General features: G+C 38.4%; 1 protein-coding gene across 7 annotated transcripts in view; it reads left to right on the forward strand.

Annotated features, from left to right (window-relative positions):
- The window catches only part of tnika (TRAF2 and NCK interacting kinase a), a 102,349-nt gene that overhangs the window by 4,529 nt on the left and 79,034 nt on the right, over positions 1-18,786 (forward strand). For all 7 annotated transcript variants that reach the window (XM_077228172.1, XM_077228182.1, XM_077228200.1 and 4 more), the window contains exon 2: positions 11,829-11,894. In XM_077228172.1, the coding sequence (XP_077084287.1) occupies positions 11,829-11,894 (66 nt within the window). The remainder of the gene's footprint in view (positions 1-11,828; positions 11,895-18,786) is intronic.

Genomic DNA, 18,786 nt, shown 5'->3' on the forward strand with positions numbered 1-18,786 from the left:
CTTGGTCGGGAATCCTTTTGCAGAAATGACTGCTTCAATGCGGCGTGGCATGGAGGCAATCAGCCTGTGGCACTGCTGAGGTGTTATGGAGGCCCAGGATGCTTCGATAGCGGCCTTAAGCTCATCCAGAGTGTTGGGTCTTGCGTCTCTCAACTTTCTCTTCACAATATCCCACAGATTCTCTATGGGGTTCAGGTCAGGAGAGTTGGCAGGCCAATTGAGCACAGTAATACAATGGTCAGTAAACCATTTACCAGTGGTTTTGGCACTTAGAGCAGGTGTCAGGTCGTGCTGAAAAATGAAATCTTCATCTCCATAAAGCTTTTCAGCAGATGGAAGCATGAAGTGCTCCAAAATCTCCTGATAGCTAGCTGCATTGACCCTGCCCTTGATAAAACACAGTGGACCAACACCAGCAGCTGACATGGCACCCCAGACCATCACTGACTGTGAGTACTTGACACTGGACTTGAGGCATTTTGGCATTTCCTTCTCCCCAGTCTTCCTCCAGACTCTGGCACCTTGATTTCCGAATGACATGCAAAATTTGCTTTCATCCGAAAAAAGTACTTTGGACCACTGAGCAACAGTCCAGTGCTGCTTCTCTGTAGCCCAGGTCAGGCGCTTCTGCCGCTGTTTCCGGTTCAAAAGTGGCTTGACCTAGGGCAGGGGTAGGCAAGTTCGGTCCTAGAGAGCCACTGTCCTGCAGAATTTAGTTCCAACCCTAATCAAACACACCTGAACAAGCTAATCAATGTCATCAGGATTACTAAGGCTATAGGCAGGTGAGGTTTTTCTGTGTTGGAGCCAAACTCTGCAGGACAGTGGCTCTCTAGGACCGAACTTGCCTACCCCTGACCTAGGGAATGCGGCACCTGTAGCCCATTTCCTGCACACGCCTGTGCACGGTGGCTCTGGATGTTTCTACTCCAGACTCAGTCCACTGCTTCCGCAGGTCCCCCAAGGTCTGGAATCGATCCTTCTCCACAATCTTCCTCAGGGTCCGGTCACCTCTTCTCGTTGTGCAGAGTTTTTTGCCACACTTTTTCCTTCCCACAGACTTCCCACTGAGGTGCCTTGATACAGCACTCTGGGAACAGCCTATTTGTTCAGAAATTTCTTTCTGTGTCTTACCCTCTTGCTTGAGTGTCAATGATGGCCTTCTGGACAGCAGTCAGGTCGGCAGTCTTACCCATGATTGCGGTTTTGAGTAATGAAACAGGCTGGGAGTTTTTAAAAGCCTCAGGAATCTTTTGCAGGTGTTTAGAGTTAATTAGTTGATTCAGATGATTAGGTTAATAGCTCGTTTAGAGACCCTTTTCATGATATGCTAATTTTCTGAGATAGGAATTTGGGGTTTTCATGAGCTGTATGCCAAAATCATCAGTATTAAAACAATAAAAGACCTGAAGTATTTCAGTTGGTGTGCAAAGAATCTAAAATATATGAAAGTTTAATTTTTATCATTACATTATGGAAAATAATTAACTTTATCACAATATGCTAATTTTTTGAGAAGGACCTGTACAGTCCGTTGAGTGTGCTTTCGCATGTTGTTTTTGAGCTAGAAGGGAAATAGGTCACCCAGAAGCAGAGCGCTGACGTGCAGTAGTGGGGAAACATTTCAGTGCAGCACAGATGGGCCATTCATAAACACTCTCTCTGACACAGAAGAGGAGGTCTGTGTCCCACATACGTGGGAGTGATGTTTGGCATCACCTGGTCAGCCTCACCTAGTCCTGAGGGACGACATTTGAAAATGAGCTTCTGTGCTCTGACCACAAACCTTGAAATGAGATCCGTGCCCTTTCTGTTTGTTGTTTGGCCATTTTTAGCTCCAAACACAAGTTGCGAGGACCTTGGTTTGTCGAAGGGGTCATGTACCGCACAACGCCTGTGTTATTAGGCTTGGTTTTGATGCAGGTCACCAGAACAACCTTCGTTCACCCACATTAATGTGGTAGTGTTTTTCTCGATGCAGACAAGGTTTATTTTCGCATGAGCTTGACAGGCCTGTGGGTTTATAATGAGGTTCTGTTCAGTCAGGCGTATCAAGGTTATTTTAAATAGGATATGGAGAAATGACATGACGCTAATCTGTTATTTTATTCAAAAATACATTTATAAGTCAATTCATAGTTCATACATTGGGTGGTGGGGGTGGGGGGAATCATGAAGAAAAGTTTACATTTTCATAAATAAAGTCATGTGGTGTGACCAACATGCATATTTGCTGAAAAAAAGTGTCACTGAAGTAATGATGCTGAAAATTCAGTTTTTGCCATCACAGGAATATATATTTTTTTTTACTGTATTGTTGATCTCTAATTCTTTTAAAAACATCAAATCATACAAACCCCACATTTTTGAAGGGTAGTGTGTTTAAAAAGGAAAATGATGATTAAGACGTGTACACTCTCAGGTGTTCATGTGAAATTCAATACCATATTAAACCAATATAGATGACAGGTTCAATGAAATGTACTTTGTCTGTTGTTAAATTAGTTTTTTTTTAATATAACCTAGTCTATATAAATATTTTTTCCTGTTCTTTATAGTGGACACTCTTAAATGTCACAGACCCATTTATGATGAAACTGCTTGAATGAATCTGCGACGCTTACTGGGATTTTTTTCTTTTTTTTAATGGTTTGGAGTTAGACCTTAAGATCCTGCTTTCATTCACACATCTTCTCAGTTAGTCACTGTGCGTTCCCTTCATTCATCAGCTCAGTGGGTTGAAGGAAAAGTGCTATGCCCAGCACTGTGAGGGCCAGGTGGTGCACCGTCTGCTTCGTCCTCAACTGACTCCCGTACACTGCTCTCCATGTGCAAAAGTGTAGGACAGAGGTCGAGATCATACCTGTGCTCCTCAAAGAGCAGCAGTGACCGAAGACACCGAGGGGTCTGGTGTCCACCCTGGGTGTGTGTGGGTTTGGTTTTTTTTTTGTGTGTACCTCTGTTGTTTGTGTTGTTAGTCACTTGCTGTCACACCCTGGCACTCTAGCTGCATTCCATTCTATGCTATTCAGCCTGAGGATGTCTTGACTCTTGTATAACATTATTTTTTATATACGTGGCACACCAATAAAAGAAAATATGTAGTTTCTGATGATAGGCGTAACTGCCAGTTCTCGCAAAGCCACATCGAGACCCTTTAACTGAGTGGTGCGGAGAGCCGTCTCACCCCTTGCCCGGGGATGCTAGTGCTGTAGTTGAAAGTGCTTGTGGGTTTTTGGGTTTTGTGTGTGCAGTTAGCCCGTGCCCTGCAGCGCTAGCTGTTCTGAATCTCTTTCTTCCCATCCTCCATCTCTCCGCCACTCTGCCCTCCAGCAGACGTCCACTGACCCATTTCCTGTCTTTACACAGAAGAGCAAATGTACATTTTCATTTAGTTTCAATTAGCTAGATGTAACCTTTTTTTATGGTATGTTTAATAGACGGGCACATCTGTTTGCACTTGGCTATTTACACCTTGAATTAAGATTAATCTCAGATGATTGCAAGAGACTCTTTGTTTACATCTGGTAGTCACATGAGTCTCAATTGTGTCCACTGTGACTAATTGTGTTCCTGTGCATGTCACTTAACTAAATCATTCTGTTGTTGCAAGAACATTGTTGTATTTTAATTTGTGCAAATGTGCTGTTTTAGTCAGAATACTCATTTATCTTGTTTTAGTCTAGCTCCTATTAACTTTATTTTTATATGCTTCTAAAGATATGTGCCACTGCATGATGTCAGACATATTGAAGTACACATCCCTCATTGACTGTTAAGTAGTCATGGTCTCATAGATTTCCTTACATGGTTTAAGAACATGTGATCTCTTGAGTGTAAATTAATGGGCTGTCATTAGCAAATGTTTGTAGATTAGTAATGTGTGGTTTATTAGGGAATTTCTATTAGTTTTTCAATCATATTGTTTATATTTTAAATGCACTTAAAAGCAGTGGTGGTAGAAGTACACAAATCAATTACATAATTAAAAGTACTGTAACCTTAATACAATATTACTTCAGTAAAAGTACAATGTAGCTACTCCTTTTCAATTTTACTGTTAACACTTTACAATAAGATCATTTGTTAAAATTAGCCTAGTTAATGTGTCAACCAACATGAAATAACAATGAGCAATATGTTTGTTACAGTATTTATTCATCTTTAATGTTAGTTAATAAATCCAGCTGTTCATTGTTTATATTAGTTCACAATGCATTAGCCAATGTTAAAAAATATATTTTTTTAAATTTTAATTTCATTCTTAGTTCATGTTAACTCAGGTAGCTAGCTAATGGTGTAAAGTACAGATTTATTTATTTATTGATGTGGTATAATGTACTAGACACACAGATAGAGCTTAAATAGGTTACAGCTCAGTCTGACATTATTATGAATTTTCAAGTAGCCACTACCCAGCACTAGCCAGTAGGGAAGATTATTCAGACACGTTTTATTTTATTACCAAAACTTGTCATACACTCTTAACAATCCTAATAAATGTGTGTTGACAAATAAACATACAATATGATACAACAAAACAGATGTCACGGGGTAAAATGTGTTAACATTCTAAGAAGAACACTATGCAAAGTTGCAAACATACTAGTTTGATATCATTTTAAACTGCTACGGCTGCGGGGAAGATGCATGGGCATTAATTTGCATTGTTTTAATGTTATGTTTAGTTTTTACATAAAACCTGTATACCGTTCAGACCGTAATACACAAATATGGACGTTACATTGAAGCTTTTTCATGCTTAAAGGGAGAGTTCACCCAAAAATTAAAATTGTGTGAGTATTTACTCACCCTCATGTTGTTCCAACCCCGTAAGACCTTTGTTCATCTTCGGAACACGAATTAATATATTTTTGATGAAATCTGAGAGCTGGATCACTCCTCCATAGGCTTCTTAAGGGATTGAAGCTTGCCAGCCCCTAAAAGTTATTAAAGATATCGTTAAAATAGTCCAAGTGACTACAGCGACTCAATCTTAAGTTTAGCAAACGACGAGAATACTTTTTGTGCGCAAAAAATAAATAAATAACGACTTTATTTCAACTATTCGTTTCCTTCTCTGTAGGCCTCGAGTCAGTTCACTAGTGATATAGCGCAGTTCTTCTGTTGTTGTACGTCACACGCATCACACACATGACCAGCGTCAGCCAATAGTGAGCCTACGTGTGACGTAGCTCTACGCTATCATACTAAGTGAACTGACTAGAGGCCCATAGAGAAGGAAATGAATAGTTGAAATAAAGTCGTTATTTATTTATTTTTTGTGCGTGTGTGATCCTTGCGTGTGTGTGCAAATGTGCGCGCGTGTGCCTCACGAAGCGCATTTTTTTTAATGAGTATGCACATTTTGTGTTTCTGTTTACATTTCTTTTATAACTTGAATGTATAGGAAGAAAGAAATATACTTTCTATTACAGTTACATGCACTTTAGAGGTGTGTTAATAAGCCACCTGTTTGTTACAGTTGTGGTTTGTATTCAACACATGTACAATATTGTACAGTTTGTTCTGCTAAATAAACCATGACAAGAAACATGCTGGGGGCAATTTGTTCTTAAACATTGGTAATACTGCGCAGTGCGCACACATTTAAAAATATACTCGGGTACTTAATTACTTGTTTATTTACTAATTATTGAATCGATATCGAAGCTAATAAATCAATATCGAATCGAATCGAAATCGAATCGAATTATGAAATTCCTAACAATACCCAGCCCTACTATCGCGTCTATGAGCAGATGACTATTTCTTCAGTTTAAAATAACGAGAAAGTTTAAAAAGCTTTGGGTCAGCAGTTTGCAGGTCAGTTTGCGGTTCTTATCCGTTTTCTGAGATTTACCAGGACCGATGCTGCATTTAGGTGCGTCTGGTAAATTTGTACCTTCACGTCTGCATTTGTTATTATGATGTCAGTATTCAAGTCAGAACCATAACACTGAAGTATAAACGACACCAAAAATTTATATTGTTAACAATAAACCCAAATAACTACATCTGAATTCAAAATTTTGATAATTACAGAGTTTTATACACCGAATCAATCTATATTCGTTTAACAATATCCATATCTTACAGTAAAGTCTCAAGAAATTGCGACTGATTTACCAAAGAAGAAATGTGCTGAACAAACAAATAAAAGACATTCACATAGATCTAGCATTAGGATCCTTTGGAAGGTAATGTTATTTTTAGTCCAGTGATGCTGTATCGCTCTTCTTTCCTTGTCATCTCAGTAACACACCAATGGGCGGGGCCAAAGATGCAATTATGTAGAAATAGGCGTTGATCTGATTCTGCAGAGGCGGTCTTTCATCGCACTATTACATCATAATGTGACAAAATCCGAAATGAGTTTTCAGACCATGGTTTGAATAAAAGCTGTTTTTGGACTGAGGAGTTCTGAAGCTTACAGGATGTTTACAATGACCTCTTACATGTCAAAAGATCAAGGAAAATTTGATCTCTCAATTCATGACCCCTTTATGTCCTCCTCTACATTTTATAATTTATTTCTGAATTACTGAATATTCTGTTATTAAATGCATTGCAGATACTGGTAAGTTTTAAGGACAGTTCACTAATTATTATCTGTTAAACAATCTTTTCTCTCTCACACTTCCTTCCTTCACTTCTCTTAAGCGAATACTGAGACGTCACTGTAAAGTGTAACTTCTTATGAGTCAGTTTTAAATAAGAGGGTGACTGTCTCTTAATATGCTGTAATAAGCAAACTAGCACATTTTTGTGTAGTGTTTTGCACTGATCATTTTTTTCTTTGTTGCATTAGAAAGAAAATTTACTAATGTAAGAGTGCTGATGGCACGCTGGCTTGAGGCAGCACTTCAGATTTGATTGGGATTGGCAGCATAGGATGTTAGCACAAATAGATGCTTGCCTTCCTTGATTGGAGCAGGCTTTGGTGATCGAGATTGGATTTCAGAGCCAAAGTTTATGGTATCACTGTGGTATTGATCAGCGGTTCAGCGGACTTCGCTCTCTCTGGGTGCTGTGTATTGATGTCAGAACCATCTTCATTTGCCTACCTGTACATGACTCATTGGCCTGTGAACGCTGAAAAATTGCTTGATCCTCCCTCCAAAGACAGCATTGTTTTATGGTGCATCAGATGTTTGGCTGCAAGAAATGACAAATTAGTTGGGAGGCCTGTGGGCAGATTGTGCGGGTGCTCTTTAAATTCATTAATACTCATTAATAATTATTTGTGTGCATGTACGCTCGCATGAGATTTAATTGCTTTGTTTTTCACATGTCTGTCAATTCTCTTGGAATTTCAGAATTTGTGTAATGACAAACCGTCAACAGCAAGTTTTAAAGTTGTTAAAGGATTTTTCACTCAAGTGAAAATTCTGACATTTACTCAACCTCATGTGAAATCCAAGGTTTTCCATTCATGTTTTTAAACACAAATTATGATTTTGTTTTTTAACTGAGACAGAGATTGAATGTCCATTCCACCAAAATTCTGACTCTTCAAAAGTCTTTTGAAAAGATATAATTGCTTTTTTATGACAGATTTAATTTAGGGGTTTATTCATATAAACATTGATCAACACATGGACCACATCACATTTACAATATTTTTTAACCATCAAATTTTTAGGGGTATAGACTTTCAGTGGAGAGACATCTCTCAGGTTTAATTAAAAATATTTTCATTTGTGTTTTGAAGATTAACTAAAGTATTAGCCTATGGGCTTGGAACAACATGAAGGTGAGTAAATGACTATTTTCTTTTTTGGGTTGGCTAACCCGTTCCTAATTCCATGTAAAAGGGAATTGTTGAATGGCAAGAAGTAGCTCATTTATAAAGTATTAAATCCACTGTAATATCCAAATATATACATTTAGAAAAAATGGATTGTCCGGGGGTGTTTGTACGTACACATTCCCACTCTGTATTTTATCTTATTTTGTCAACTATATCTGCTGTAGTATAGCAAAATACAAACTATATATATAATCTGCATGAATAAAAGTGTGTTGTGCTCACATATGCCTGGGCCTCAGCTCTTTCCCTCTGCATATCAAATATGGATGTAGACTGATAAATTTGTGTGTGTGGCAGAGGAATTCAGGCATTATGAAATGCTTGGAGCAAACAACGTCTATTGTAATCCAGAGCCGGAGTCAAATCAGACTCATCATCCAGAAAATGAAGAGCAAAAAGAGAGAGATTGTGGACACTCCGAACACCTGCTCTGAAGGTTTAAAATCAGCTGCACCTCTTCCATATAAACTCTGATGCATGATGCTTTAAAGCGATAGTTCACACAACAATGAATAGTGTCATCATTTACTCTCACTTTCATGTTTTTCCTATAACCTGTATGACTTGCTTTCTTTTGTGGAATGCATTTTTTTATTTTCTGAAGACCATGCTGGTCAGTGGTCACTCCTTTCTGTGCAATGGGAACTGAAGTGTTCAAGCTTAAACAAATAAATATATAAAGTGGTCCACGACTCATGGACTCTATTCCAAATCTGACAGACTGAAAGTATTTATTGAAAATCTTCCTTTCCAGTAAGCCGTTAAACCACGAACGGATAATTGATTCAGCGAGTCAACTCAGAAACAGAATAGTTTGATTCGTCCAATTCATTTTCAGAATTTTGTGAACCGAGTGATTCTTTGAAAATGTCCAACAGTGAACTGAAAAGAATGATTCATTGAATAGAACTTTACTATTTGCTCATAGGATTTGAATGAATAATAGGGTTTGGAAACATATTATGACTGTAAGAGTTTTACTTTTTGGCTGAACTACCCATTTAATACAGAGCTGTGGTAGCTGTTCACGTTGTAAATGTTGCCGGCATTTACAAGGGGAAAAAGTATGTACATTTGCATAGGCTAATATTTAACTATAGCGGTTGCTGCTGGTTTTCTCGAGTTGCATCAACTGTGTACATTAGTTTCTGTTGTAACTCCGCCTCTATAAATAAATGCCTTTCAGGCTGTCTTTCCCTTCCACTCAGCATAGTGCTGCCATGTTAGTTGTCTGTCAGGCAGGTCAGTTGGACGGTGGGAACCATAACACTGTATTCTGCACATGTTTGCTTGAACAACAGAAACCTGAGGGATGTGCAAGGTTGTTAACTCCTCTCTGCCCATCACACTCCCACTGACAGTTTGCACGCTGACCTTTTTATTTTATTTTTTTATGAACCAAGATTGGAAGTTAGGAGGAATGTGCATCCTTCCTCCCTGAGAAGCAGGAAGGAGAAAGAAAGAGCGAAACACATTTCCATAGACATTGTGACTGACATGTCTGCTGATGCAGCTGGAGAAAAGGGTCGTCCTGCCAGTCTTGTCAGACAAAGAAAGCACAGGCCCAGCATGAGAAGACTGAGGTGAAGGAGAGGAAAGAGGCATGAGACCTCTGTAAAGAAGGGCTGAGTAAGGAAAATAGTCTAGACACCAGCTGTAGAATGAAACCATAAACCACTATAAATGAATCGGGGGGGTGTATTCTTTAGCATTCACCTATATAATTATGTATATATATATATATATATATATATATATATATATATATATATATATATATATATATATATATATATATATATATATACTGTAAATAACAGTAAAATGGTGAAATATTACAATTTAAAATAACTTTCATTTGGTAAATGGTTTTTCTGTTTTTTTTTTAATGTGATCTCTTACAAATCTCTAAATACATTTTTCATACTGTTCATTAAAATGGTGTGATGACAAATGTTTACATTTAAACCTTTAAAAAGATTCATTGGCTTTTAAAACATTTAATTTGTACGTTTACACTGGATTGCTGTTCTTTGACTTTAAACAGTAATTGGTCAGTCAAGGCGAGTGTCATCTAAGCTAGATCAAGAGAAAGTCATGTGCGGGTCTGAGAGCTTGAAGTGGGTTAATGCTCCCCCTGCTTGGTCTACACATTAGCAGTGATCACATGACACTGACCACTCAGGAGTTCCCCCATGCCTTTGATATGGTTCGATTTGGGATTGTGATCTGCTTAAGAGCTTCTGCTACAAATGGTAGAAGCTCTTACAGACATACATCTTTCAGCATTGACAATGAAGGTTGTTGAAGCAATTTTAACTAAGCTCTCTGTGTTGAGACCACCTTGGTGTGAAATGGAGTTTGGGAATGGCCATAAACACAATTTATTTTCCCTCTGATGTAAATGGGAACAACCAGCAGCCACTCAGAATTGACAGATCCAGTTTTTACCCTGAGGGATACTGCCTTGAACGGCTCATATTTCTCTGTATAAATAGTGCAATTTTTAAAATCCCATCTACTAATTGAGTAATATCAATATTCATCAATAGATTAGCTATTTTGTTTCTAGAGCCTGTCTAAAAAATAAAAACAAATCAACAGAAAAATAATAATTCTGTTGAATTAATGCTGGCAGCACTCCAGAGAGGAACGGGGTCAACACGTTGACTGAATCATCTAAGAAAGTATGTCTATTGATGTGGATTTAGGTGTTGCCAGATCAGAAAATGCAGAATGGTAACCTGTGATTTAAAAGCATTGTTGGGCATTTGTGCAATATCTGACCCCTCTTTTTCTCACGTCTCATAGGTCGTGTTGTGGCACTAGTTTTCCAATGGCCTCACATCCTTGGCTAACAGACAGGCCACATTTCCGATCAATTTAACATTGTTTCACAAGTGTTGTTGTGAGAACTATCTACAGTTGGCAGCTTGTGTGAACTACACTGCAGCTTTTTGCCAGTCACCATAAGGACACAAGATATTACTCATCTCCAGACTGCCAAACCATGTACTCTCCATCAGCTTTTTGTGTGAATTATAAGCTGCGTTTCGATTCACAAGAATTCTATGTATTGTGCAATGTTTCCTACGCACTGAGCACTGAAAATACACAAGCATTCCAAAGTTGGGTCTTGAAAATCAGTCACATTGTGTGGAACACCACTCATGTATGCTAATGTGAAGGTTGATTTTTGTCTGAGAGATTGAAGTCTCACCAGTAGTAATCACTGGAGCGGTAACAACAGAAAACATCCATATACACAATTCTGATTTTATCCTTAGAGCAATGTCATCTCTAAAGATATCACTCCCTTTTCACCGTTTTATTGTAACCGCTTTCTGTCAGACAACGGTTGGTGATTGTGAGTAAGCTTTTGATGTTTAGGGTCACAAACTCAACCAGGTGGTGTTTGGGTGAAGAATGGCACAACGAAATGGCTTGTCCTTTCTGTCTGTATTGACTTTTATTTAGTGTTTTTTTTATTTAGGTGTTAGATGGAGTGTTGGATTTGAATCTCACACTTGGTTGGGTGCTGCTCATGAGAGATTGTACACAGCAACAGTTGTGTGATGGAGGACACCAGGGGTTTTTGTGTTTGTGTGAGCTGAGAAGCAATTAACTTGCTGCTAGATACAGTGTGTTGTTTATTAAAGTCAACATGGAATCACAGTTTATTTACTTGATGTGTTCCTGTTGTTATTGTGAATGATTCATCAGTGCACGTTGTAATAAAACAATCTGTCTCCATTTATTTTCTCTGCCTCCTGATATCACGCAGAAAGGAGAGTTGTTGCAGTCTTAATTTTTAACCCTTCCTCTTCTAATATGAAGTCCATGCCCCCCATCCTAAATTAGGTCCCAATAGATAAAATTCTTCTATTTTTTTATTAATACCTTTTCACTGAGTTGCGAATAGAGAAATGTCACAAATACCTCAATTATGCAAGCAGAGTATTATTGACATATGTTTGCTTGTACTTTTGCTCACCATAAACTCTGCTCTCTTTAGGACCCTGCAGGAATATTTGAGCTGGTGGAACTCGTGGGCAATGGCACATATGGTCAGGTGTACAAGGTAAGAAATTTTGATTGTATTTTTGTAAATCACTTTTCAATAAAAACATTTTGTTTGCACATCATGGTTGCCTTATGCTTGGGGTCCAGTGAGGCTACACCAATTCCACTCTGATTGACACGGTCACCATTGTCTTTTATTAGAATGGAAGAGAGCTGCATCAACATTCTGCTTAACATCACATTTCTTTTGTTCCACGAAAGAAAGTCCTACAGGGTCAGGTTGATTTTTGGGGGAACTTTCCCTGTAGCCCAGAAATGAGCTGGGGATCTCCTGATTATTAAATTAATAATGAGTTTTAAACAGTTCAGTCATATCAGGTCCTTGCACAGCTCACCAGAACAGCATGTGGCCACAAAGCTGCTCCTGCGGAACCAGGACATATGCTAGGGAGGAGGAGGAGGCAAGAACGAAGAGAGGGGTGGCCATGAGATAGAGGGGGAAGCAGTGCAGGAAGAGAGATGGGAGTTGGCTCTGTGCCGGAGGTAGTAGATAGTGCCTAAAATAAGTTCTTTAGTGGGTGGAATGTGATAAGAGAGTGTCTGATGTGCATGAGTCTCTCTTCGCCTTGAAGCTGCAGACAGACACACATGTTAACAGATTTGTGGAGCAAGACGATCTGTGCTCAGACGGGGAGGTGAATCTCTTCCGCTCTGCTTCTTTCTGGTCGCTCAGTGAGTCTCTCCTCTGTCGCTCCAGTTTGCCCTTCACGTTTCCGACATGCACAGGTCTGAGTGCACAGGTGTGCGAAGATGAACCTGGGTTGGTGTACTATAAGCACATCTCATCCACTTCAGCTACACCTTTCTGCACTATCATTAATATACCTTGCTCTGGATCCATACAGCGCATGGAATTATTTTACCCTAGCTGTTAAAATTAGATGGACAAGGCCTACTGGAAGTGAAGGTCATTCAGTCCTTGTGTTTATGGAGGTAACTGCAAAATGCTATCAGCCCATCTAGTCAGTTTTTGAAAGTAAGAATGGCATGATGATTCAGGGGCTGTCTGAGAGGGATTTGAACCTGTTCATGGAACTATCACTTACCCAATTGAGCCGGTGCAGCATTTATACCATTGATTCAGTTTGCATTAGCGTAGTAGAGTTTCTCTTGAAAAGGGATGTCCAATCCTTCTCCTGGAGGGCCAACATCCTTCAGAGTTTTGGCTCCAGCACACCTGCTTGCATGTTTTAGTAATCCTAAAGACCTTGATTAGGTTCAGGTGTGTTTAATTTAGACTGGTGGTGGTGGCCCTCCAGGAGCTGGATTGCAGAGTGTATTTTCAACCCTAATCAAACACGCCTGAACCCGCTAATCAAGGTGTTCAGTATTACTTGAGATTAACAGGCAGGTGTATTACAGCAAGTTTGGAGTTGAAGTCTGCAGGAAGGTAATCCTCCAGGAGCAGAGTTGGCTACCCCTGGTTCAGACGCTTCATTTTAAAACTGTCGCTAAAACTAGCAGAATTTTTCAGTTTAGCCTCAGGGCAGGTGAAGTTGTCGCCAGGGCAAGTAAACATTTATTAAAAGGCTGTTGGCTCAGAAAACATGGTGCTAACATGTATTGTCCTATTGTTTTGAGAATTGTATGCTGTGGAAGAAAGAGTAGGACGGTCATTTCGGCTATCCACAGGCAGTCGATGTAAGATCTGCCTGGTGAGACACAACCTCCAGTGAGCACCTTTCATAATCTCATTCATAATAGAGCAGCAGCAGCTCCTCCAGTTCTTGGAAAGACAGGTCCGCAGATGTATCCCTGAGGTCTGACTGTCACCACCTTTCCTACACTGAGACTGAATTTTGGTGTGGGTCACTAATTCCATTCTGTCACATCCAGTTTATAATGAAGCCATCTCTGTTTTTCCCCTTCCTCCATCTCTGTCTGTCTTTTTATCTGAGACTCACAAATATCCTGGTTGGTCAGACATGATCTGATATAGCTGAATTGCATGCTACTTAATAGGTTTATAGTTGGTGTCTTTTTATAGACTTTGTCTGTTCATAGCTTATACTACGCCTCTTAGCTCAAGCTAACCAGGACAGCTGTAGTTAGTGATCTCAAAAGAAAACTAAAAATGTTACAGCAATTTAGTTAGGCTGATGGAGTTCAAATATTGGGAGACCAAAACAAGTGTATGTATTTTACAGCATCTGATGATGATAATTTATTATTATTTTTTTATTATTTCTTTGTTTTTAAAGTCTCCTTTTTTCTCACATCTCATAGGATGTGTTGTGGCAGTTTTTTTTGTCCTAAAGATATCAGAATAAGAGATATCTAGGGTTGTATGTCTCATTTCATGGCTTTAATGGGTGCTCACAAGCACCCTCATAACTTTTGCATAGCTCTCAACAGTGCTGTCTACTTAGGCCTGCCGCCCTGTCCAAAGTGTTGACACAGAATAGGCTTTAGGTCCCCACGTGGCTCAGGACCCTTGAAGGAGAAATGAGGTTTAGTTGATGTTGAGGAGTTTGTTTGCCTTAAGATTTGCAGCTCTGCTTGGGACAGTACAACTTTTGTTGCAGGAGAAGCCGTTTGGACAAAAGGAGATGGGGGCACTTCTAAAAAGTGGCTCAGTAACTGCAGTGGCTCACCTGAAAGCAGAATCATGGTGCGCTCAAGTTATTTTGGATGACATTGGCCTATTTTTGGCTTTGCTGCTGGATAAAAATATCTCTATCTAAATGTCTTCGTGTGCGGTAGAGACTGTCTGAGCAGAGGAACCAGCTCTAAAGAAAAGCTCTCAACTCCTTTTCAGTTTTCCTTTTTTCTTTTCTATTCTTCTTTATTTCTCTTACTCTGTCACAATATGTGGCAATCCGATTAATTCCTGCATGTTAAATATGTTTGTGTTTTTGTCTAATATTTCTAAATCTTGTTCGAAGTGCAGTCACGAAAATTCGGTCTATGAATTCAAACTTACTTTTTTTTGCAACCAATTGACTTTCATTGAACTTATGATTTGAGATGATACGTCTCATGTCTTTCACAGGTAATCAAGGAAATTTCAAGAGTCATTTGTGTTAAACCAAGCATCACCATGTCATGCTTATATTGCATGATAATCTCATTTACAGCTCTGTTTGTGAGCAGTCTAGATAAAATTCCAGCATCAAATTTTTATTTATTTATTTATTAGACCAGTATAATGCATTTTTACAATTTTTATTTTACAAATACACACAATTGTAAATATTTTACAATTCCCCTTTCCCCATGCACATAAGAGCCTTTGAAACCGGTCAGAATAATGCCCGTTGAAGTTGAAATAAACCACATCATGTCGCATTGACTCATAGGATGAAATCACTTCATTTCATGCAGTGATGATCCTGGTTGGAGTCACATTACCAAAACTGAATGCTTTTGACTTGTTGGTGTGTTATGTTGTGTTGTGTCACTGATGACTCAGATTCTTACGGAGCTTGTATATCTGTGTTCTTAAGACACATCCTATGTGTCTTAAGAACCCATGTAAAATCACGTTGAAATTGGATTCATACAATAATGAAAAAAAAAATAGGAATAGCTATAAAATATTTGAAATAATGAAAACTTCATTTTCCAATAACTGTTTAAGCCTTTCACAAGTTTTTTTTGACAATTAATTCAGGCAAAATTACAATTGTAAGTAATGTTGATTGGATGCTTTCAGAGTTTAACTCTATGGATCCCCCCTCTAGTATAGCCACAACTTTGTGTTTAACATCCTAGTTTAAAGCTGCTGACAGACTGTCAGTATTCAAGTAGCATTACTAGTCAACCACAGGTCACTTGATCTAACCATGCTCTGCTAACGTTTGTGTACAGTGTGAAACTGCCAAAGCTTGTTTCACAATGGTACATGTTTCAATCAGATTAGCATTTTATAATCTTACACTATAATGCTCAAGCAGTCATATGATTTTGTAAGTCTGAAACAGTTGTTTCTGAAAACAGCTCTGCTTTGGTATGGTTAATGATGAATCATAGGTGAAGCAAATATTTACATGCTGCATTTTGAAATAAGTTGTTTCAAAGTTCATCTTTTTGTTTTTTTTTGTTTTGTTTCCACACTACAGTTCCAGAATTGCTATGTGCTGGTCATAATTTCATGTTGCCCTCTTAATTTGAGGGTGAATATGCTGCTAAACATGTCTAAATATTTAGATTAGTTTCATTTTAGAGACTTGATATTAACATTTTCATATTCACAGATCAATCATACAATAATATTAAACATTTGCTTAATTTTATTCATCATATTTTAAATGTTTAATATGGTGGGGTGTGGTTTGTCATGCCTATACTTGTCCTTGGCAAAAACCATTTCTTGAAACAAAGTCTCCTTGCTAAATCACTAACTGGATGGTCCACTGGAGACTTTGAAGTCACCCAAAGAATGACATTTGTGCTAAGGGAAATCAAGTAGTTGTTTTTCTGGCATGTTTCTTACCATTCCCATGCCCATACAGGAAAGTGTGTTCTGCCCGTGCCGTTAATAACGGTTGTGCATACTTGTGTGATTAAGCATGGCATAATTATAGCAGATTTCGAAACGTGTGCACAGGTATGAGAAATGACACAAAGTAGAGCACTGTGAAATTAACTCCCCTCCCATCATTTCCTTGAACACTACCAGTCAAAAGTTTGGACAGCTTTGACTGAATTTAAGTAGCTGACATACAATTCTTTAGTGAGGTTCACATGTCCTGTGGTGTGGATTTGATATACTCAATTTAAAACTATTTAAACAGCATTTTGTTAATTATTTTATAATTAAGCATCCAGCTTTTATGAGATCATGTCAACTGTTATGATTTGTATTTTGAAAAAAGTACGCTCTAATGTTTATTAGTACTTCTGTTAGTTTTATTTCATAAAGTTGATCAGCTTTTGACTAGTAGTGTATGTAAAGTTTTATAATTTAATAATTTAAAAAGCCTGACCTATGAGATGAAATTAATGTTCCTAAAATTAGTCAAAGCGCTTCTGAGTGGATTTCTTTATTTCCCCCTCTCTCTTTGTGTGGTCTAATTCTGAAACATCCTTCTAGACAGTCTCATTGTATTTATATCATCATGGGGGATACAATTTGCAGTTAGATTTATTAGCTCTGGCCTACAACCATCAATCTTTCACTTAAAAAAACACACATTTAATCTCGTTCTCATTCTGTCCTCCTCTTTGTAAGTTAATTCCCTATATTCCACAGTTCTCAGAAGCAGAACTTCTGTCCTTCTAATACATATTTCTCTTTTTCTTCATCTGACTTTCTTATGTGGTTAAACACGCTACTATTATATAGGGATGTCGAATCACTAAAAGTTCCGAAGATAGAAAAGATTGTTAAATCTGAATAATTTAAAGCTCTTCCTCAGAGCCCGCTGAATATTTCATGGAGCTTTTCAGTGCTGAGGTTCTATTCTAATAACACACATATTTGCTTGTGTATGTTGCCTGTTGCTAAAATTCTGCTAGAGGGAATGATGAGCTCATACGGGGAAGCCTTGTTAATTACAATTCTTACCCTGTAAATTATTCATGCCACGATAACATGGGAGAGGCGGTGGAGAACAACGAAGACATGGAGGAACCGAAGAGGAGGTGGAGGAAGAATGTTGGTTTTGCTGCCTTGGTTTTGTTTCTGTCTAACTAGAATGTGTTGGAGGCAGCTCCCTGGGGTGCGAAGGCAAATGAGGCATCCGTGGTGTTGGAGGCAGGCCTTTGATGAGTGGTGATTAAGTTGCCGATTGCCCCACTGCTACAGTAATTAAAGCAGCTCGCTATCTCTGTTGTGCTCTGCTATTTACCCATTCATGGAAATGCATGATTGGAAGAGGAATAAGTAGTTTTTCAACAGACCGAGCTCCTCTACCCCCTCACCAACAGGTCCCTGAATGACAGATGGTGTGCATCCTGGCGTTTGCCCGCAATGCTCTAAGTGCTCGGGCTTGAGGCAGTGCTCCTTTTTGGCATGGGAGTTTCCTTCTCCGCCTCTGGAAAAAACATTTCCCAATCATAAATGAACAAAGCTTATATTTCCTTTTTGGTGCCTATTACTCATGAGAGTGGTATTTTAATTGACAGTAATGGTGAACTAATGTATTGTTGTCCAGGAATTAGGCAGAGGCCTTATGGAATAAAGAACGCATGTATTTATCTTCCTTATGGCAGTGTGTACCACCTGCTCCCCCAGCATGCGTTATTATTATTTAAATGGCTAGATCGCATATCTCCCTGAAGATTAGGGGCAGATTAAAAATGAATATGTAATCATTTTATCCAAATCCTTCATAATCGACCGCTTTCATTTGCTGATTTGGAGGTGTGGATCAAGGAGATTGTATGTATTTTTTCCCTTTGGTCTGATCTGATAGCCTCACCTCCTGTGCCAGCAAGAACTTTAAAGCTCTACATTTTATAGATCTGTCTTGTAAGAAGCTCTTTTGAATTCAAATACTGTTTTGAAATAGCTACAGTAAACTGAGGCTATTGAAGGGTTCTAAAATATGGAAGTATGCAATTATATAATTTTATTTAATCAGTCATATTATTTTTGCACATAATTATGAATGAACAATGGATTTTAAACTTAGAAAAACTAAATACATTCTAATTTATGTAGCTTTTATGTAACATTTGTATAATGGAGTAGAAAACATACTTTTGTAACAACGTCGCACTCATTTTGAATAATACAAAAAATAATTTACATTGTGAATTGAATCCAGCTCGCTCGCTCTAAAGCTTTGAATGCAGTAGACCTACATGTGACTATAAAATTAAGTTTTTGACATGTTACATCACTACTGGTTAGAAAAAGCCTTTTGCTGGAATAGCTACAGTTAGTATTTTGAAAACGTTGCCACTTTTATTTGGTACTGCTAGTGCAATGAGACAGAATTCCT

The sequence above is a fragment of the Siphateles boraxobius genome, unplaced genomic scaffold (assembly GCF_051911475.1).
Source record: "Siphateles boraxobius isolate OS27281-9 unplaced genomic scaffold, OSU_SipBor_1 1, whole genome shotgun sequence".
NCBI lineage: Eukaryota > Metazoa > Chordata > Actinopteri > Cypriniformes > Leuciscidae > Siphateles > Siphateles boraxobius.